The 24,021-nt window shown below is 36.9% G+C and overlaps 1 protein-coding gene across 2 annotated transcripts in view; it reads right to left on the minus strand.

The window, feature by feature from the left end:
* The window catches only part of LOC107736897 (netrin receptor UNC5D-like), a 240,457-nt gene that overhangs the window by 48,432 nt on the left and 168,004 nt on the right, over positions 1 to 24,021 (minus strand). For both annotated transcript variants that reach the window (XM_016548287.1, XM_016548286.1), the window contains exons 3-4: positions 8,266 to 8,409; positions 7,304 to 7,407 (exon numbers count right to left, since the gene is read on the minus strand). In XM_016548287.1, coding sequence (XP_016403773.1) covers positions 7,304 to 7,407; positions 8,266 to 8,409 — 248 coding nt within the window. The remainder of the gene's footprint in view (positions 1 to 7,303; positions 7,408 to 8,265; positions 8,410 to 24,021) is intronic.

Raw genomic sequence — 24,021 nt, forward strand, 5'->3', positions numbered from 1 at the left:
ATCACGGTATCACGGTATTGTCGTTACAGCTCTAAAATGTGTTATTTTTTTAAATGACTGGGTAAAAAAAAATAATTGTTTCCGCTGAACACAATATATTTTGTTTTTGAGCAACATACAGAATATTAGGAACAGTAGAATGTTTAATGTTAGTGGTTTTGAAACCGTGAGATTTTCAAATCACGGTATACCTTGAAACCGGTAATCGGCCCATGCCTAGTTGAGTTAATGTTTTTTTTTGCCAAGCTTTTCTCGACTTCACAAAGCAGCACTTCCTGACAGCCTATTTGAAGCAAACATCGCCCCCACATCAGCTCAGCCAATTAAATCCAAGATACATTGTCAAATAAGACACACGCCGTATCAATGCAACAGCAAGCATTTCACAATGACCTCTGTGTGACCTATCACAGACGGATAAATAGCAATTAAAAGCAGACAGTTGCTTTCTCAGGTCCTCTGCATAGTCGCGTTCAAACCCGTCACCTTGATTGGGTCACAGGTCACAGCTCATCCTAAGACATCATGCCAGTTTGAGGTGACTGCAAGGTCAAGTCCAGTCTAGTGTTATTTATTCAGCTCTGATGTTTGACGGTCTGATTCATTAGGATTTACAAACTTAGCAATGGCGTGACGACATGGCCTCCTCGCATGGCTGGTTGTGCAAATTGCAATCGTTTGCAAGCCGCTAGTTCTAAGTTGGTCCAGAGGGGCGGCAGTCGTCAGGGCATGGGGACGCGGGTTGATTTATGTCACTGCGCGTTTGCAGATTAAAAACACAGCACACCCCTTGGGAATCTATGTTTATGTGTAAAGTTTTCACCCTCTGCGCTTGAATACCACGTCAGAAAACACACACGTGGGGCGAGTAAAATTGCTCAACTCCCTCTCTAAGGCCTTAAAGAATAATGAAGGGAGGAAAATCAATATATCAGCCATCAGAATGTCATGTGTGAGAAATTTCTCTCTCTCTTTCTCATCTTCATGATGGCCGGAGAGAACTCTTTCATCATATGCTTTTAATTTCACTCTTTTCTCCGTTCCAGTCCAGAGCTCCCAGAACGCCAGTGACTGCATCTGTCCTCTCTTTCTCTCACTCTCTCCCCCTCTCCTTCCTTTCCCTCCCTTCTGTGTTTATGGTTGGACCTCAAAAGCTAATCCAGTCATGTTGCTCTTTTGACACCATAATGCTTATTCACTCTAGCTGGAAAACATCACAGACCTGTTAGAAACAGAAGTATATTTATATATGGGGTTGGTAAGATTATTTTTTGAAAGTCTCTTATGCTTACAAGGCTAGTTATTTGATCAAAAATACAATATTATATATAAACACACACACACACACACACACACACACACACACACAATGCACAAATGCCAGAGAACTATCCTCATGAACATGAAATTAATAACATGAAATGAATTCATAAAAGCAAATACCTACTAAAAATAGTTACTTCATTACCCTAAATTTTTGTGCAGATAAATAATTATATGATTGATAAATGTTTAAACAGATAATTGTTTACAGTTTTCAAAGTGTTAATTTATTACATTGGCACATTTACATAATTTCATACAATATAAAATTAATAACATTTATTAAATAATTATAAACACACACACACACACACACACACACACAATGCACAAATGCCAGAGAACTATCCTCATGAACATGAAATTAATAACATGAAATGAATTCATAAAAGCAAATACCTACTAAAAATAGTTACTTCATTACCCTAAATTTTTGTGCAGATAAATAATTATATGATTGATAAATGTTTAAACAGATAATTGTTTACAGTTTTCAAAGTGTTAATTTATTACATTGGCACATTTACATAATTTCATACAATATAAAATTAATAACATTTATTAAATAATTGTTTTTTTAATCTATGAAAAATTGTAAAATAAAAAAGTATAAAAATAAATGCTGCTGTTTATTAAGAGTCTCATATCCCTTTAATTGGTAAACTGACAAATTAGAATGATGTCTTTGTTTCCGATGAATGTATCTGCAATAGGGAGGAAAAAAACTGTTTGTGAATAATGCAACAGATGAAAAGAGTGACTTTCAAATTAATCTAAAATATGAAGTTATTGAAGCACCTCAAAACAAGCCAAAGACTGAAAGACATCAAGGCCATATATAAACTGAAGTGAGAACATGGAACGGGGCTTTTCATTAAATTTTAAATGTTTTATTGTTCATAGTCTAGATGGCAGCATGCTTTGTTCCTTTTGTTTACTGTTGAGTTAATGAAAAAAAAGATTATACTGAGTAGTTAATTATCAAGACTATTAAGAGATATCAGGAGAATAGCATCTGTGTACAGAAGCATAATTATCAAAAAAAAAAAAAAAAGAAAAAAACCTACTACAAAGAAACAATGCTGTTTTAGTTTAAACAATATTTAGTTTTTCTTTATAAAAAATCAGTATAAGTTAAAGTATAAAAAGTAGAACCACCATGATGTAAGCTTACAATTGCACAAATATACTTATGCAATTATTCAAAAAATATATGTATTAATATTCTCCAGCGTCTCCTCGTCACTCGTGTGTGTGCACCCGTGACATAATATCAATTTACATACCTTTCTACCCAGGAAATTCCCTCAGAGTCTCATGTGCATTTAACCCTGTGTTACCTGATCAAATGCACCAAAAAGAGTCTGTATTTTAAACCAAACACCCTCTCAAAAGGATCCGTATTATTTGTTATCTAAACGCTTTCATTTTCATTCTAATGATTTCCCTATCTGAGACCTAATCTAAAGCTTTTCCTCTATCAGTACCTCCATCTCACTTATAAGAGTCTGTTGAGGAGAAATTCCCTCTCATTCTGTACAAGTGTGTGTGTGTGTGTGTGTGTTTTGTATTCAAATCGCAGGCTGTTTCTGGGTCTGCTGTGGGCCTCTGGGAGGGAAGATTGGGTTGTTGGGAGATGGAGAGATGAGAGAGGAGATGAATATTGAGGGACAGATTCAAATGGGTGTGATAAGCCTCCGGCCAGGGAACGGAGGAAATTAATTTGCTTAATTAGCACATTTGTTCCAATTAAAGCCCCATGAACATGGATCGCCACAATGCCACGCCCACCAACTAAGACCCTCAAAGGACAATACAGATAAATTCTGATGTCACGCTAACTGAACCTCTTTCCAAACATCCTTTGAAGGCACAGTCCACCATTACATTGGTTATACAGGCCTGCGGGAGTTTCCAAGGACACTACAGCTTTGAGAGCCCACAGGACATCAGGACTCTCTGGGGATCTGAAAGATAAAATCTGAGAGCACATTCTAAAGATGGATGTTAATGTATTGAGAACTTCATAGAAACAGAAAAAACCCTGAAAAAAAGTTCTGCTTAAAGAGGTCATATGATGCGATTTCAAGTTTTCCTTTCTCTTTGGAGTGTTACAAGCTGATTGTGCATAGATAAGATAACACTTGTCAACTGAAACACTTCACCAGTGTTTTAATTAACTCACTAAAATGCATCCTATATACTGTATAGGTGCTTCTTCATATTTGGCCACTTTTGACATTGTGTACTTTCAGAAAATAAACTCTCTTCCGGATAATTTTTCACACTCTTATTAGTTTAATTAGTTTGACAGTGTCCAAGAATGAATATACATGCATTGCTGGAAAATAATGTAAATTTGCTTTGATGTGTTTATTTACATCACACATTTCATATTTCATCTCAAGCTTTTCATCTACACTGTTGTCTCCTTGGTAACCAATCATTTTGTAAACAAAAAAAAAACACTTTCAAAAAAATGTCTAACAATAAATATGGTTGAAAAATAAAATAAATGGTTATAAAAATATTTATGATTATTTCTCTTTTTGGATCATAATTTTAAAAATGTAATAAGTCATATTTCTATTATAGATTTTCATATTTCACATGATTTATTCACACATCATTTACTCGCCCTCATGTTGCTCAAACCTGTATGACTTTATTTTTTCTGTGAAACAAAAAAGAAGAAAATGAAAAATATTTTTTAATTTTGCAATGAATGTCAAAAGGATCCAGTGATGTTTTGGACCCCATTACCTTTTACTATTTGGTCAAAGTTGAAACATTGTTCACAATATCTTTTTATGTTCCACAGAAGAAATTGTCATACAGATTCAGAACGATATGATGGTAATTTAATGATGACACTTCTTTTTTCAGGTGAAGTTTTTTAAGTCTGGTACAAGTGTACTACATCTACAGTATACACAAAACATTTGAAAAGCAGTAAAATAAATGATGAAGGCTTGGTGAAATATTTTCATGCCAAAACAGTTGACCCAAAACAGAAAAAAACCCATAATATATTTGTTAGTTTTGATTAAAAACAACTACAACATATAAAAGAACCCAAAATTGACGAAACACCCACATTACGAGATAAATCAGCAACATCCACAACAAACCCATAATATAACACAGACAATGATGTGAATGCACAGATAAACTTGAAATAAGTTACATACTAGGTAATACTAGTATTCTTTTTTTTGTCCCTGATCCCTCCGTCGCAACAACTATATCCCTCCGTCGTAATACTAGTATTCTAATCTACATACTAAAGCTTGACCAAGACACATTTTTGTAAGTGTAAGTGTAAAAATAAACACTGCTGACATTTGCCGCCATTAAGGATTTTCATAATGCAGTCAATCATGTTGTTAAGTTGAGACGTTCCAGAGGCCAACAACATGGACAAACTTTCCGGGTTGCTATGTCTAAAAAAACAGGCTCATTCTCAACACTGAATATGGCACATCCCTAACAGGTCAATCCAATTAGCCCTGAAACGGGTACAACACCTCATAACATCGTCATTCTGGGCAAAAACCACCCTTTAGATTTACATTCATTTAGAAGGAGAGTGAAAGTGACAAGAAGGCAATTACAAAAGGAGGTCTTGTCCGGGTTTGTTCCATCCAACTCAATTAAGTTCCAGTTTCATTAAAGTCCCTTTGCATCACTTTGCTTCAATCAAGTCTGTGGTCCCTTACGAACGTTACGGTGACTTTCACCGAATCACATTAAAGAAATGAACTTTCTAAATCCAACTGCGCTATTTCGGATGTGAGGGTAGAACGGGCCGGATGTGTCCTTCCTTCTCATCCTACTCTTGACAGCACAGGCCGTGCCATGTTTATTGCTGAATAATTACATTTTAAGCACTTTAAATGACTTTGCTTCATCAGACTGCATGATTAATTGCATCGCTGGATGAGGATTGTGAAGTTAATATGAGCTTAATGATCGGTCTGGTCTTTCAAAGTTATTGAGAGCCTTTTTCTCTCATCTTAGCTGTGAGTAATCTGCATGAACTTTACTTTGACAGTTAATATCGCACTTTCATTTCCTTGTTGGTGTAATTGTTTTAATTATGTTACGTTCATTATTCAACAGGGATGATCTTATAGCTCCAGGGAAATGATATTTTCTAAACAGGTTTCCATTCAAGCGGGGAATAAATAAACGACAAGGATGACATATGCCAAAATAAACAATGACAAAACTGTTACGAGCCTGTGACCTTTCGCAAATGTCTTTAGAAAAAAGAAAAGGAAAAAAAAACTCAAATACAAACGATTTAATCAAGCTTTCACATTTCACTGCCAGAATCAAGAGCAAAATAATTAACCCGTGTGAAGCACAGAGGTGGCTTGTCAGCCATGACCTGCCAACACTCTCCGAGCCCTTGTTCAATTTCCAGTCTCAGCCAGACTTGTGTCCCGTCCAAAGATGGTATCAGCCAGCCAATGGGGGAGCCATCCTGGCTCATATGTCTACCAGTGGCAGAGTTCTTCGGCTTGACCTTTAGACTTTGAGCAGCAATGATTACAGAGGGAGCATTTAACTGCCAACCTGTAATCCCCAGCGACAAACCCTTCTGGCACAGAGACCTCTGGACCCGGATCTTGCCTCGGTCTCAAACATTGCCTAAGCCTGACTATCCTTTTCAGCAGCAGCGCCATGTTGGCTCTGGTAACTATTGATTAGCTGTAGTGATGGTGCACAGCTGCTTCCCTCCAGATCACAGACGGCAGTTCACCATACAGCCATTTTGGATCTGTTTCCAACATGACAGATGGCACGAGTTGAAAAGGTTTTTTTTTTCAAAGCTGATGTTGAAATGTGGTGTCCTAGTTTAAGTATTGCTTGTTCTGAAACTACTACAAAGAACACGGAGTGGCATAAAAAACAAAAACAAAGAAACAAGGAATCTGTCAGCAGCCTCAGAGAGACAGACACAGCAGTATCACTTATCATCTCACTAGAATGTGGGGGATGATAATAATATGACACTGGGTTTATGAGAAGCAATTGCCAGTTTGATTTCCACTAAGCACATGGATATCCTCCTAAGCCCGTCACAAAACTCTGTAGGAGGTTCGATATTATACACTTGGAGTCACTGAGATGAACCTGAGAGTGGTTTCTCAGAACACTTCTTTGATGCTCACAAAATTCAGTATCACTTCTTGCTGCAAACTAGAATGCAGATTCCAAAGTTACAACAAAAACAGAGACAAGAAGATAGATAGATAGATAGATAGATAGACAAACTGCTGCTTCACCCTATTCCCAGGAGAATGAGTTTTCTTAGGACAGTGGACAGCAGTTCAGAGGGTTAGGATGGGATTTGCTCTGCATTATTCAAAGTCTGTGTTCTTCTCTGAACTGGCATTCATGCATATAAAACAAAAGGCATTGCGAGTGACCCAGCAAGTGGAAGACGAGGGGCCTACAGTAACACACACTGTCCATTTGAGCTAAATCTTTTATCTCTTGCTGGAACAAAGCAACATGGGGCAGTTCTTGTTTCGAAAAGCACATATTATTCAGGACATATATAAGGAAAAAATATAGAAGGAAAGGAGAAAGTTCTTAAAAGAAACACAAAGCATCCCCTAAGTTAATGTAATGAGAAGGTGCTTGGTTAAAAAAAAACCTGGAAAATCAACAGAAACATGTAAATGCACTGCAAATTCTGCGCCGAGCATGCAAATGCACTTTTGAATATATCACCGTTCCAGAACCCTGACTACGATAATGATAATGCACGCACCGGTGCTCGCTCGCAAAAACAACCCCACTCATCCCTAATTCGAGGGAAAGCATGCTTATCAAATGCCTATAAGGCAAGATACAAACAGTGCACTGAATGTCAACCTCGACTGATTGATTTGTCCCTTTTAAATTCTGCTCAATAGAATGAACACTCACACATCCAGACAGGTAGAGGGCGATATGGCGCACTCACCTCAGCTGCAGGCACTCCATCGGGTGGGCGGCAGTGGAGAACGATCATGCCGTTGATCGGCACTTCCATACCCTGCGGCTCCTGTTCGAAATTTTTCCTTAGGTCTATATGGAAACCAAAAGAACACTGGTAGCATGTAGCTGCTACGTTATTAGCTAAATCAAGTAGATATTTTTTGTTCAAACAATTTGAATGATGATTTAAATGTGATGTGTGTATTCAATATTAGCATATTCTACCTTTCAGTGCAACTAAAAGTAAGGTCTGAACTGATATTCCATACATGAATGTTAATGCAAACAATTCTAGAGTCTCACTACCAGCATTAGCATAAAATGGCTTCTACAGTAAAATTCTCTTGCAGGTCAACTAATGTCATTAGCTAATGGGATTCAAATAATGCCATTATTTAAGGGTGGTACTATCCAGTGTTATTAATTAAAATTAAACCTAAAAATAAAAAAATAAAAAAAAATTAAAAAGGTAATTGAAATAAAACTAAAATAAAATAAATATAAATGTAAAATGTTATACAAACGAAAACGAAAAATAATTCAAAAATTTAAATTAAAATGAAAATAAAAAAAGCTAATTCAAAATATTAATTAATACCATAATTGTATTGACTGATGACGAGCCTGGGTGCTCGAAACGTCACCTGTGTCATAGTCTGTTATACATTTTTTGTATTTTTAAAGGCTAGGAGTGCCGACTTTTTTTTCATTACCATAATTGTATATAAATAATAATAAAATAATGCTGGTTTAATCTTTGCAGTAACACAAGGCACAAGAGTTAGAGGAACCCATTTGGAAAGTAATTTACAGTATTTTTAATTCCATTTGGTGCTGTAAAAAAAAAAAAAAAAACTAGCCATTTCGTATAAATATTATAAGAAAAAACTGTAAGAATTCCAAAGTGGAAAGTTATTTTTGAAAAAAACGGGCTATGATTATACTGACATGCAATGCGGACGGTGGCTTTGCGACTCTTCGAGGTGCCCAGATGACTCCAGGCCACACACAGACACCAGTAGTCCTCTGGTCCGTGGAAGTCCTCCACCTGCTGTCTGGACACATTTATCATCACTTCCCGGATCTTCAGCCCTGCACGGAAAGGAAAAATGGAAGGGCTAAGAATGAAAAAGAGACACAATCCACATTTTATGATGGCTACAGTCTTTGAAAATCAGTACTAACTAAAGGTAGCGATGCTTTGAACTTAACTGCCTTTTGCAGCAGCTCAGCTGTTTCCAAAACAATGCAGCTTTTCCAGTAATGAGTTACTTTTTTCGAAAAAAAAAAAAAAAACGCAGTGTAACTTGTTAAAATGTTTTATACCACATTGTTTGCACAGCGAACTGAATAATCAAAGCGTTTTCCTAAACGCTTCTCTCTCTCTCTCACGATTCACTGATTCCAGGCTCTGCGCACAAGTCCCTGTGAGCCATTTTATGTCTTTTTGAAGCAAAATATTTAGTTAAACTGTTGTTCATCCCTATTTTTGACTCTGCAATAGAATTTGACATATTTTCTAGTTTTATTTGTGTATTAAGTGTACATTTTTTCTGTGCACATTTAATAGTCACTCTAATTGAGATTCCCAATGAGATTTTTGGTCCCTGATACACTACATACATACTGCTCTGACTGATTGAAATAAATAAATCATCAAATAGTTATACATTTAAAAAGACCTTAAATGTAATTGAACTCTAAGCTATGAAAATCTTACAGCATGAAAAGTTTCAAAGTAGCTTTAAATGGAGTTAAACAAATAGCAGACACTAAAATTAAAAGCCAGTTAAGCCATATTCCCTCAGAGGGTTCGAAATAAACAGCCCTGCTTTTACCACACATCTATCGTAATGCTCTAATGTTCATTTAATTCCAATATTGCATAAGACCATTTGGGTCTAGTTTGTGTTTAATGAACTCTCCAAACCCTTGTGGTTCTTGCAAGAACCACGACCAGGTAACAGATTAAAGAGCATAAATGGTATGAGTCAGAAAGCAGGATTATGGGAATTATAATAATGCACATCTTCCTGTAGAGACTTTTAAAAACACTCCCCAGGCTCCTCTTCAACCATGCTACTCTCTTCCCAGACTGCTCTATAATGTATTCTTCCTGTCATAAGCCTAATTTTAGTACTGTTGTCGTGCCGACCAAACATTAAATTATGCAGGAAGTGTTTGAGATTGTGGATTACACTCTTCTCACAGTCAATGCCCAGAAAGCTTTGCAAAATGCAACCAAAGTATACGAGCCAGGGCAACGGTGAGTGTCGAGGCAAGACGCGCACCGCAAAAGAGAGACCCGATATATGAGAGTGAGTTAATGGTTACAAAAGTGAAAACATTTTAAATGAAACCATTCTGTGAATTAGAGACACAATTATGTTAAGGGTGAGCGGAGGGAGAATTACGACTATGAAACTCTGTCGCAGACGGTGGCGTTAATGCGAGCCTCCGTGTGGGTCTCTGTGGGTGTATTTGCTCTGCTGAGCGAAAATGAGACTCATCTTTAATGATATTAAGGTAAGCAATGGAAAATCAATTTGAAATTGCTCAGTCCGAGAAGCACGCTTGGCTGTGAGATATGAGCAAAGAGAGGGAGAGAGAGACAGAGACAGAGAGAATTTGAAATGAAAAGGGTATTGCTAAATAACGGGAGACTGAGTCAGGTCAGGACTCTAAGCATAATCCTTTAAATCTGAATGATTATCTTTCAAACAGGTCTGTGGGGAACAGAACAAGACTGACAGAACAGAAACTATGATTCCTGTGCCAAAAGGAAGAGAAAAGACAGCAGCAGCAGCGGTGGTGGCAGAGGCAGACAGTATTGCCAGATCGGGTGGGCGGTTTCCAGCCCAAAAGCTCACCAAAACCTGCCCGATTAAAAAAAAACAATTTTTTTTAAAAATAATAATTTGATAATAATTTAAAATGTGAATAATTTTATTGCCAGGTCAATCAAGTTTGATAAGGACCATTTTTAACTCATTTAAAAAATAAAGATAACAAAATAACATAAAAAAGATACATTTCCCAGATATGATGTTTTATTAACAAGGTTCGGGAGGAGCACGATCAGATAATCAATCAGTCTGACCCAGGTGGAGCTCGTCAGCTAATCACCTTAACAAGCACAATACGTGTATATATATACAGCCACCTTGCCTCAGTTCCACGACAGTTTTCCAGCATCCCGCCTCCAACCCAACACCTCACTAATAATCTAATTTCATCCCATTCTTGGGATGGGGGGCGTTCTCTGGGTTCGGGCTTTAACCCGAGCTCGGAGCCCTCCCTCTGGACAGCACGCCAAATATGCTACTAATTGCTCAATCACATTATATGTTAGTGCGAACTCGTGAAATGTATATTCACAGGATAATGCGACAGTGTTGAATATACGGCCTGCAAAGAAAGCTCCTGTGGATAATACGAAATGAAAATACTTGTAGAGCTGCACTTAGGATTATACATACTGAAAGTGAGACCTCTAAATGACTTGGCAAAATAACCTGTACAAATCAAGGAGGTCTTTAATACCAGGAGAAAAATGTCTGTTCATTCCTATTTATCTCATTGGCAGTTGGCAATGCTCAACCATCTTTGCTCATGGTCTCTCAGTTCTGCTGCCAGGATGTTTTGAGCCAATCACTTGAGCTGTAAATGTAATGTGAATACTGATATTAGTCCTTTTATTCAGGAAGGATACATTAAATTGATCAAAAGTGACAATAATGACAGATTTCTCTTACGAATAAAATATGAACTTCCTACTCAAAGAATCCTGAAAAAAAGCATCATGTTTTCCACAAAAATATTAATCAGCACAACACTGTTTTTAATGTTCATATTAAAGTCATATTGAGTTACCATCGTTGTAAACCCGAAGAAGTTTGAATTGGTATTGTTTTATTTATAAGTCTATTTGTGGTCTAACTCCATCTTATCTGTCTCTGAGTTTTTCTAAATCAAAGGTATGCTACAAACTATGTTCAAACGATCTGTTATATTTTAAAGTCCCTCAGGTTCGAACAGAGCTAGGGAAAAAGGGTTTTGGATATAATGCTACTTTGGCTTGGAATAAACTACAAAACATTCTAAAGCTGACTGTGTTTCCATCATTACATGAATTTAAGCTACTTTTAACAAGCTGTGTGTTTTATCCTTTGGTGAATTGTTGTTGTGATCTTTGATTTGTGTTTTGTGTTATGATGTAAACTTGTATATACTATGTTATTTGTTGCTGCTTTCTTGGCCAGGTCACTCTTGCAAAAGAGATGTTAATCTCAATGAGTTTTTAACTTGGTTAAATAAAGAAATGAATATTAATAATAAATGCTTCAGCATGCTCAAATGCTTGAGCAGCAAATCAGCATTTTAGAATGATTTCTGAAGGATCATGTGACATGTACTGAAGACTGGAGTAATGGCTGCTGAAAATTCAGCTTCGCCATTTCAAGAACAGATCACTTTTTATAATATATTAAAATAGAAAACTGGTATTTTAAATTGAAATAATATTTCACAGAAATTACTGTATTCTTTATCTAATAAATTATCAAAATATTTTCAGAATAATAAAATACAAGCTATGACAAGGTATTCAAAACAAACAGGCACTGGTACAACATTTAATATTCTATAATAAAAAAATAAACCAGATGGTGTAGTTACTAAAGGCCTAAATTTACCAATTGCCAAATTGGAGTAAATAAATAAATAAATAAAAAAGGGACAATAACATTTTATTACTTTACTAGGAACTTCTGGTTTAAATTGCTAGAATAATTTGTAGAATAACATCTAATAATGACGGAAATGTTTGTGTCAATTTCATTGTTCTAAAAACAAAAAAATTTATAAATATATATATATAATAAAAAAACAAATAAACAAAAAAACAGGCAAAATATAGAATCATAGCCTGTAAGAAATATTTATGGCTGGTACATTTTCTCAATTCATTGCTATTGGCAAGAAGATATGTACACACCACCTCAGATACAGATTCTGTCGCATCCAATTTCGCCCCCGGGGATGCAGCCAAGAAACTGGAACCTTCCAGCGCTCGTCCACAGATACTCAGAGGAATCGAGACGCTCAAGCCAAGTTTGGAACTAAATGACAAGACGAATGATTTCTGAAGGATCATGTGACATGTACTGAAGACTGGAGTAATGGCTGCTGAAAATTCAGCTTCGCCATTTCAAGAACAGATCACTTTTTATAATATATTAAAATAGAAAACTGGTATTTTAAATTGAAATAATATTTCACAGAAATTACTGTATTCTTTATCTAATAAATTATCAAAATATTTTCAGAATAATAAAATACAAGCTATGACAAGGTATTCAAAACAAACAGGCACTGGTACAACATTTAATATTCTATAATAAAAAAATAAACCAGATGGTGTAGTTACTAAAGGCCTAAATTTACCAATTGCCAAATTGGAGTAAATAAATAAATAAATAAAAAAGGGACAATAACATTTTATTACTTTACTAGGAACTTCTGGTTTAAATTGCTAGAATAATTTGTAGAATAACATCTAATAATGACGGAAATGTTTGTGTCAATTTCATTGTTCTAAAAACAAAAAAATTTATAAATATATATATATAATAAAAAAAACAAATAAACAAAAAAACAGGCAAAATATAGAATCATAGCCTGTAAGAAATATTTATGGCTGGTACATTTTCTCAATTCATTGCTATTGGCAAGAAGATATGTACACACCACCTCAGATACAGATTCTGTCGCATCCAATTCCGCCTCTGGGGATGCAGCCAAGAAACTGGAACCTTCCAGCGCTCGTCCACAGATACTCAGAGGAATCGAGACGCTCAAGCCAAGTTTGGAACTAAATGACAAGACACTTGAGTGTGACTGCTCGGACAAAGTGCTGCCATGGAGGAAACTGTTTCACTGGAGGCACCGTTGACTTTAAATAAACCATATAAATCATCATTTCAGGCCCCGGACAGAGACAGAGTGTGTGTGTACAGACAAAGGAAAGCAGAAAACAGTAAAGCATGACTAACGATTATGAATGTGTGGCATATGGAGAACGCTAAAGTTGATGCCAGTGTTGTGTGTGGCCTTACAGGAAGCACATAGACCCTGGCATATGCGATAGTAAGCCCATTGTTTCTGATTAGAGTAGATAGAAGAAAATCTCCCACAAACCAACCTAATGCGACATCCTGTTTTGGCTGTCAAAGACCTTGAGGCCATGGATAAACTACGAAGCCCAGATACACATCTATAGTGCTTCCAATACCCTGTTGTATTCCTCTCTGGAGTGGCTCTAATACACACTTGGCTTCTTCTGAGAGTTTTGGTTATTCTTTTCATATTGTGCATGTAAACACACAGACATCTTGTATTCCTGAACATAGTTGAACTTGTATTCCAACTATGAACTGCTGAAATGTCTGTGCATCTATCAGGAATGGAGCTTTTTCACATCCTATGCTCGTTCTAAGTGGAATTCTGCTTCTCGTGATTACACGCATCACTGGGAACGTCTTATTTGATTTGTCATGCAATATTAAAAACATTATGTTCGACAAGCAGTCAGGCTTACGCAATGTCAGCGCTCCAGTGCTGTTAATGTTCAATGTTTTTTGGAAATTATGATAGTAAGAGATTTTTTTTTAACCTGGATGTTTTCTGCTCTACTATGTTGTTATATATTGTATATATTACATATATACATACACACATTCAGGTTTATTTTATATATATATATATATTTTGTAGTAAAATGAATATTGATGTTCAATGTTGTTGTAATAAATTATGAAATACTTTTTTCATTAAAATACTGCTGAAAGCTTTTTGGAATTAAATCAAGAAGTATATATTACACAAATAACAAACAAATTCTGTATTTTCATAACATAAGTAAAGAAAAAATATGTGTAAAGTTTGGTTCATATATATTAATTAGAAGCTATAATTGTTACCAAAATGCTGAAAAACATTTGTTCTTGATTAACTGCTAATTCATATGTATACTGCAAAACTGCAAAATTCCAAAATTCAATTTTTTTTATTAAAAAAAAATGTATATATGATATGAAATATCATATATTTCATATTAAAAAAACATTGTGTAACAGCGACATCAGCAGGTAAAGTTACAGCAGGAGTTCGCGTCTCTCTCGCCTCCCCTGAGCCCATTGAGTTTTAACAGACCCCTAAAGTGTGCGGTGAGTTTGGTAGGGGTAATTGAGATGAACGAAGGAAAATCACGTGAGAGGAGGCAACGCCTCCATCGTGATATGATTGGATCTGACTGGTTATGTTCGGCTGTGATTGGTTCATGCGATAAATTCTGCCTCTTGTGTTCATGCGTGTTCCGTGTTCGCGAATCAGTCTGAATGAACAATATGGCATTAATGGAAAGACTCATTTAAAAAAGTAAGTACACAACTCACATGCTTAGATATAACCACTTTGTTACGTCAAAATAAGACTTGAAACCTGAAAACATGATCTGTGGGAGTTTTTAGTGAGTAATCAGCTTGGTAAAATTTTAAGAAAATCTCTGTGTCTCTGACCAATATTCACCGAGCTTTGATGATTGATGAACCAAATAATTCAAAAAAATATAAAAAAATATTTCATAAAAAATATTTCTGGTAGTGTAAGTAATGTTTATTTAGCCAAGAACATGTGACTGGGACAGGAATTTACTGTACATTTGATTTAAAAAAAAAAAAGGACTTTGCCTCATTTCAGAACACCACCGCACACCACTGACATATACATATATATGCACAAACACTATATACTATATGTACTACACTATATATTGAACTGTAAAATTACGCTACTATTATACTGTGTTTGACCTCTAAAAGATCCTAGCTTCCATCCAAGAGGGGAAAAAAAATCAATTTCCTCTTTTCTTCATCCTCTAATTCCTGATCCCAACACAATCATGTATTCCTCCTCTGGTTTCCAGTCAGGCTCTCGTCTTCATCCCTGCTGTACTTTTCACGCCAGATTCAGAGTTGGAGGGCCCCTAGTCTCCAAGAGAGCCAGTGGCGGCTTTGCTCGCCCATGGTCCTCATCCCCTTTTCCTTTCTTTTCCTGTTCCAGCATTTGGAGACTGGTGTGTGTGTGTGTTGGTGCCGGGATCTGGCTTGTGGCTTGTTGCTGAGTCGCAGTGGAGAGTCATGGGAGAGATTAGGAGAACCAAAACGGCATCTCACAACAGTAACACTGTCTCAGTGTCTGGATCTGCACGTCCAGTGATGGCACATCCAAAGTGTCCTCGCTCTCCCAGGGCTTGGCAGAGACCAGCAGATCTGATCCATCTCCTAGTGCTGGCAGCAGTCGGGCTGCAGCTGTGTGTTTGCATGTGTGAATATTGTCCGACTGTTGGCTTTGAGCTCTTTACGCAGTCGGAGGTCTGTGCCATCCTTGTGAGCCTTCTGATCCTGTAGACACACAGTGTGTATGTGAGTTTATAGGGCCACTTCAGGGATTAAAAACCACAGATGACCGCATGGACAGAAGATGCTTGTCAGTGCTACATCCGGGAACCATTTCAAACTGCATAATGGGTCTATTTGTGTGACGTGACTAGAGATGAAACGGTTACCAGTTTGACGATAAACCAAGATAAAATTTCCAACAGTTAGTACTGCTTTATATTTTAATTATCCTTAAAATTTTCAGCCGTTTAATTTTTTTTTATCATTTTCTAAGGCCACGTATGCACGGTAAAGTTTCAGGAGTGACAACCGAATTTAAATACGTACAATGCCCTTCACTAATATTGGCACCCTATTATGAGCAAAGGCGGCTATGAAAATAAGTCTGCATCATTTTGATTTTTTATTCAAAAAAATTAAAAAATTCTAAACTTTCTTTGAAGTAAAACAATTGAAAGTGTGGGGAAACTCACAATATGAAATAAACGTTTTGCTCCGATGCACGTTGGCCACACCCCTAGAAATTCTTATAAGCAAAATACTGTATATCTGAAGTATATTCCCATTCATATTTACAATTTTTAGCACACCAGGGTGACTAGGAGCATGAAATTCTCCAGCCATGACTTCCTGTTCCACGGGATTATAAATATGAGGAACATAAAGGCCAAATTCCCTTAATCAGCCATCACAAGGAGTAAACCCATAGAATATAGTTCTGATGTGCAGAACAAGATTGTTGAGCTTCACAAAATAGAAAGATCTAAAGCATTACAAATCTCCATTTCCACCATCAGGGCAATAATTAAGAAGTTCTAATCAACTAAAGATGTTACAAATCTGCCTGGGAGAGGATGTGTGTCTATATCGTCCTAATGCACGGTGAGGAGGAGAGTTTGAGTGGCCAAAGACTCTCCAAGGATCACAGCTGGAGAATTGCAGAAATTAGTTGAGTCTTGGGGTCAGAAAATCTAAAAAAAAAAAAATAATAAAATAAAAATCAAACAGCCCCTACATCACGAGGGTTTAAAGAAAAATCCTCCTCGCTCATCCAAAAGAAAAAACTCTGGAAAAACTCTTATCCAACTGGAACTGCAAATGGGACTGGCTTCTTTGGTCAGATGAAACTAAAAAAAAAAAAAACTTTTTGGCAGCAAACCCACCAGATGGGTTTGGTGCAAACAGGGATAAAAAGTACCCCATGCTCACGGTTAAATATACTGCTGAATCTTTAATATTGTGGGCCTGTATTTCTTCCGGAGATCCTGGACATCTTGTTCAGATACATGGCATCATGGATTCTATCAAATACCAACAGATAAAAAATCTAAACCTGACTGCCTCTGTTAGAAATCTTATATCTTCCATCAGGACAATGATCTAAAACAAACATCAAAATCAACACAAAAATGTGTCACTGAGCACAAAATGAAGCTTCTGCCATGGCCATCCCTGTCCTCTGTAGAAATGAGTGTGGTGAACTGAAGAGAAGAAGCACCACCAGCTGGGAATCTGAAGGATCTGGAGGGATTCTGAAGGAATGTTCTCTGATCTCTTATCAGGTGTTCTCCAAACCTGGGAATCTGAAGGATCTGGAGTGATTCTGAAGGAATGTTCTCTGATCTCTTATCAGGTGTTCTCCAAACTCACAGGCATTATAGGTAGGGTGGCCATATGTGCCGTTTATATGGGACACGTCCTGGCCAGGATTTTTATATTGCCTAAAACATATAAAGTAGTTTGACCAATAACATTCAGGTATTGTATATAATCGACCAATCGTGGCTCGTGAGAAGGTGAGATCTACAGAGAACGATCAAATCGATGCAAATACGCGCACGTGTTTGTTCTTTCATTCGACTTGAAGCGTCGCTGCGTCCCGATCATTGAATGAGCGATTCGAAAGCATAAGGAGCCGTCTGCTCTGCTCTCTATAGCTCTCGTGAATGTCATACACCGATCGATCTGCAAACAGCCAAAACCTGGATATTTTAGGCAATATAGAAATCCTGGCAAGGACGTATCCCGTAAAAATGGCCCGTATGGTCACCCTAATTATAGGAGAAAACTCAGAGCTGTTATCTTGGGAAAATAATGTTGCAGTAATTGGGTGCCAATAATTGTGGCCAACATGAACTAGATAAAAACATTTATTTCATAATGAGACCCCCCCCACTACTTTCCATTGTTTGACTTCAATGATAGGTTAGAATTTTGTACATTTTCTGAATGAAAGATCAAAAGAATAAACAATGCAGATTTATTTTCACAGCCATCTTTGCTCATATTCACCAAGGGTGGCAATATTAGTGGAGGGCACTGTAAGTGAATGCCCTAAATTATAGTTTTGTGTGTACACGGAACAGAACTCACTCTCGAAACTGGTAACCATAGCAACGTTCTGGTGTTTCACACATCGGGGTATCCGCTAGTTTTAACCAAAGAAATATTACAGCAACCAAAGCCAGTGTGTTTTGTTTATGTTTAGAAGGCTACTTCGCTTGTTTGTTTGTTTTTTCCTAGCAAGATCTGGCAACACTAATGAGTCAAAACATACCCTGTGATTTCCTGCACTGCACATACAGAAAAGACACAATTCTGATTCGTATTTAACAACTAGTTGTTTAGCTCAGTTTCGTACACACTGCATAGAATTTCCACAAATGCAGTTGTCATAACCTGAATTTTTCAAGAGTAATTTCGGTTGTAGAATGCAGTGGTCACTCCCGTACATTATTAACTGTGTGTGTGCAAAGCAGGATTAAGCAGTTAAAGGTGCATTGACAACCGAATTTAGCGGCACATGTTCCAAGTGTCTTCTCTTATCTATCTCCTGTTTACCCATCAGCCCACTGGATGTTCACCATACAGCGACCTTTTAAAGAGACCGTTCACCCAAAGATATGAAAATTCTAATATAATTTACTCACCCTGATGTCGATCCAAACCTGTTTGGCATTCTTGTTTAGGTGGAACACAAAAGCAGGTATTTCGTAGACTGTTTATGCTGCATATTTTCATACTTTTAAGCTCTGAAAAGGCAAGAGACACTTGCACACTTTTATGACCCTGAAAACCACTAATCAAAATATGCTGTGTGAACATTCTTCAAAACATCTTCTTTTGTTTTCCACTGAAGAATGTCAGTCATACAGGACGTGAAAAAACATGAGAGTGAATAAATAAAGTTTCATTTTTGAGTAAACTATTCCTTTAACTCTTTTCCTCCTAGACTTCTTGTCCATTTCTCGCATCCTCTCATCCTCTTCCCCTTAAATCTCTTTAATGTCACCCTTTTTTCTTACATTTCTCCCTCACCCTCCATCTGTCTCCACTCATCCCTCCATTCGACTCTCTAAATCTCTCCTTTGGCAGATCTCTATCGTTATCGTGCTCCTAATAAATCTCTCCTCCTCTCTTTTCTTTTTTGCTCTCAGTCTGTCTATCTTTCTTTCTCAGTGGTAGTAGGATCAGAGGCTTTAGCTGTGTGATCTGTATTGATCAGTGAGCAGTGGGGTTATGCTGCTCTGGCTGACTGTTGCTCTGCACTGCCCTGCACCCCTGCTCTCTTTCAGCCCATACCCATTGCCATGACAACAGGCTAAGCGTTGGCCAGTGAAGCACTTCCTGTGGCAGCTAAAAGAAAATTTTATTCATTTTCTTTTTTTAGACATATACACACACATGGTTTCAGCTGTTGGCTAAAACAGAGATTTTAAGAGTTTTATTAAAGGAACAGTTCACCCCAAAAATTTAATCATTCAATCTGATTCATGAAAAGGACCAAATGGTTAATTTAGAACTGGATCACTCTTTTGAGTCAGTTCTTTTAAGTTCAGCTCTATCATACAGCAGAAAACAGTTGAGTGATAATCACAGGCTTTTAACTCAACTACCACTGTAACAGATACATTAAATCAGCAAGTGATACAATGCAACTTCCGATACTAGTATGAATTAGTCCAATTTGAGAATGATTCAGTCCGATTCATTAACAGATGGTTTAGTCTGATTTTTAACTAAATCAACTGGTTCACTGAAACAAACTGACTTAAAAGAATTATTCATTAATTGAATCAACTTGAGAACTGCTGCAACTGGATCAATAAATCAAATGATTGAACAATTCAACTTCTAACTCTAGAATAATCTGATTCATGAACAAATTGCTCAGATTGATTTGTGAACCAAATCAACTGGTTCCTTAAAAATAACTGATTCATAGGAATGATTTGTTCATTGATCCGGATGTCAACTTCAACCACTGGTAGCTGTTCTTGTTCTAACAACTTAATTGAGGGGAAGTTATCAGAGAATAAGGACAACATTTTGGTCTGTTACACACACAAAACTGTCATGTAACTTTAAAAGACTTGGAATACAGCAGCCTACTGGTAAGTAATGACAAAATTGTCATTTTTGGACGAACAATTCCTACAGTCATTTGCTATCAATTGCAGCTGTGATGATTATCACCCCTGGCAACACGAGCAACTGACACCTCACGGGCACTGCAGCTCAAAGAGCCCTATCAAATACATTTTCATGAAGCGCCAGCATAAAAGCCAACACGGTCCTCATAATTATTAAACAAACCAGCACATTTTATCAAGCACAGGTGCACAAATGTGTGATAATGCACTGGATGCACACTCTCACCACGACTGAATTATGAATCGTTGCCCGCACAGTGAACCACCAACACAAGGTCAAGGTCACAACCTGAAGCCCCATCGACCCACAGGCGTTCTTTAGACATCACCCTAGGAAAACACTCATTGTCATCCTTGTGCTTTTAGCTTATATACAGTTCTAACAATGCTCATTTCATTCAACAATCTTCCAATTGCGGTTGTTTTACCTTTAGGCAGAAATGGGCCTTTATATTAAAGAATAGGGATGCACCGATACCACTTTTTCCAGTACTCGCCCGATACAGATACTTTTATTTTTGGTACTTGCCGATACCGAGTACCGATACCGATATTTTTATTGCATTTGTACATTTTTTAAATATTGGGTACAGAAACCAAAAGGGTATGTATAATGTTAGTTGGTTAACTTCATTTATCAAATAGATACAGTCAAACCAAAATTTATTCAGACACAGTTTATTCGCTATAGTTTAGAAAATGGTAATGTTGTCAGTGTTTCTTTGTTTGAATATGGCGCTTATCACATGCTGTGTGGTATCGGCGTATTTTAACGAGTACGAGTACGAGTACAGGAGGCCAGTATCGGCCCGATACCGATACCAGTATCGGTGCATCCCTATTAAAGAACGTTTCCAAATCAATGGAACCCCCATCTTTTTTTTTTTTTACGTTCCACAGAAGATGATACAGGTTTGGCACGACATGAGGGTGAGTAAATGATGACAGAATTTTCATTTTTGGGTGAACTATCCCTATGACATCTCTATATTTAAAATGCAATTGTAGTAGCAGATTTTAAAGCTCATGTTTATGATACAACATAATGGCATTAGTAGCAAACAGAGATGTGAATGATGCTGGGTGATGATTATACTGGCCTGCTCATACGTGATTCTGTTCGTATGCCAGAATCACGAATTCGTATGCCAGCCCTGTTAGCCAGCTCTGCTGTTACTGTGTGTTTGGCCACAGGAAGGAAACTGAGCTGGCTAATTCTGAAACAGACCTGCAAGCTGGCTGCTCTTCCTGACAGCGTTCATCAAACATGAGGTGGTAAAGCTGGAGCTTTCCTTTTACTTCTCTATTAATGCCTGTGATTCTTTGTTCTGAATCAGAGCCAAGCACAAACATATAAAATTAGACAAACAGACAAACTCTGGGTGATATTTACAGTACAGTAAACGACACAGTTTCATGGTCCAGTGCTGGTGCAACTGATTCATGTAAACCCTACTAAAGCCATTTTTACTAACATTAGGCAGATAAATGGGATTATTTATGTGTATATGCACGTCGGCAAGACACTTTGTGTCCACATCAACCTCGTCCTGTTTGCATTGCAGTTTTACAGTCTTTACCAGTCTTCACAAAAGTGCACCATTTCAAAAGTACTGACAGATTTACCAACCATCCATCTGTGAGCGATTCCATTCAACCCAGCAGGACAAATAATCCAAGCAGGCACGCAGGCAGTCCAAGGACACCGCGGCTCCTGCTCTCCGAGTTTGATTTATTGGCTTTGCCGCCGGAGAGATGCGATCGGAGCGTATCTCTGCTGGACCGAGGGAGCCCAGTCTTAATCAACGGAGCCTCACAGATGTACAGAGATGATTAGGCAGTCCAACAACCTGCTGAGACTCAATGGTCAATGCCGGGCATGGATAGAAGATCTCTGTAAGTGTGCTAAGAGGAAACTGAGATAGCAAGCTAGGTGCATGCAACATCACATTTGAGGTGGATGTTTATTTTAGCAGATAATCGGAAATGAGTCTTGGGCTTTCAGTGTGTGAGCTGATGTTACTTAGATTTGTAAGCAGTAGGCTTCTTCTACTTTACAATGGGGTGGTCTGGCCTAGTGGTTACAGATCTGGGATGATAACCAAAAGGCTGTAGGTTTGAGCCCCACAAGGGCTAATCCATAAGCACTTATGTGCTTGTGGCAAGGCACTTAAATCCATGTAGCTCCAGGGGGATTGTCCTTATTATAAGTGCACCATAAGACCTGTTTCACACTGCAGCATGAGCAAAAATGTAGCATCATTTCAACAGTAAGCTCTATGAAGAAAATAAAGTGATTTATAAGTTTCAACATAGAGTACTTTCTTGTAAATTAAGTCAAATAAGGTAGAATTTTGAGAATTATGACAAACTTGATTGTAATTTCACATTTTCCATCCAAATAATAATTTATCAACACAGAAGCCAAATCCTCAAGTGTAGCAACAAACTTCTCCAAATATGACAATACAAAATATGCCCTCTAATGGCAGCAATAACAAACATTGAGTTGTTTGCAAACACACTTTCACACAGATCAGTAATTGGTTCTGTTTGCGTCTTTTATGAAGCAAAAAAACAACAACAGCATTTATTTTCTGCTTATTGACTACACTGGTATGAATGAATAGCTATCCACATACACTACCATTTTAAAATTTGGGTAAAATACAGTGTAAATATTAATATTGAAAAATATTATTACAATTTAAAATAAATGTTTTCTATTTTAATGTTTAAAATGTAATTTGTTTATGTGATGGCAAAGCTGAATTTTCAGCAGCCATTATTTCAGTCTTCAGTGTCACAAGATTCTGGAAAAATATCATTATTATTATTAAAACAGTTGACAACAATTGTGCTGCTTAATATTTTCTGAATTCTTTGATGAAGAGAAAGTTCAAAAGAACGACATTTATTTAAAAAAAATACTTTTTTTGTAACATTATAAATGCCTTTATTGTCATTATTGATAATTTCAGTGCTAAGGCCTACTTGCTAAATAAAAGCATTAATGTCTTTCAAAATAAACAAACAAACAAATAAATAAAATAAAAAGTACTCACCCCTAGGGGTGTAACGGTACACAGACATGACGGCTCGGTACGTACCTCGGGTTTGATGTTACAGTTCGGTACAGTTTCGGTACAGCAGGGGGAAAATTAAACAAACATATATATTTTTTTGGTTTCACTTTATTTTGATGGTCCCTTTAACACATTCTGTTGACTATAAGTAACGTTGCACCTACATGTCTACTAACTCTCAGAGTATTAGTAGAGTATTAGTAGACTGGTAGGGTTAGGGTTAGAATAAGTTGACATGTACTTGCAAAGTTGCTTATAGTTGGTAGAATGTCTGTTGGGAGACCATGACAATATAGAGTTAGCAGATATTAAGCAAACAGTCTACTAATACTCTGATGAGAGTTAGTAGACATGTAGGTGCAACATTACTTATTGTCAACAGAATGTTCAAAAGGGACCATCAAAATATAGTGTTACCAGGTTAATTTATGACATCACTGCAAAAACCTACGTTTGGAACCTTTATTTGAGCTTGTTAGATTTACCAATTCTTTTCAAATGAATCTATATTTCCAACATTTGAGACAGAGCCCATTAATTACTATTTATTTTTAAATATAACAAGCAACACTCAACTTTAAAAAAATGCATGCAATGCATGCAACTTCTAAATTATAAAAATTCTATTTGTTGTTGAAATATATTAATTTACACAGTGCCTCTCATAACTCGTTTCATAACAGATTTATTTAAACATTAAATAATTAAGACATCACTAACAGGTAA

The sequence above is a fragment of the Sinocyclocheilus rhinocerous genome, unplaced genomic scaffold (genome assembly GCF_001515625.1).
Source record: "Sinocyclocheilus rhinocerous isolate Xijiao unplaced genomic scaffold, SAMN03320098_v1.1 scaffold192, whole genome shotgun sequence".
In the NCBI taxonomy this organism is placed as follows: Eukaryota; Metazoa; Chordata; class Actinopteri; order Cypriniformes; family Cyprinidae; genus Sinocyclocheilus; species Sinocyclocheilus rhinocerous.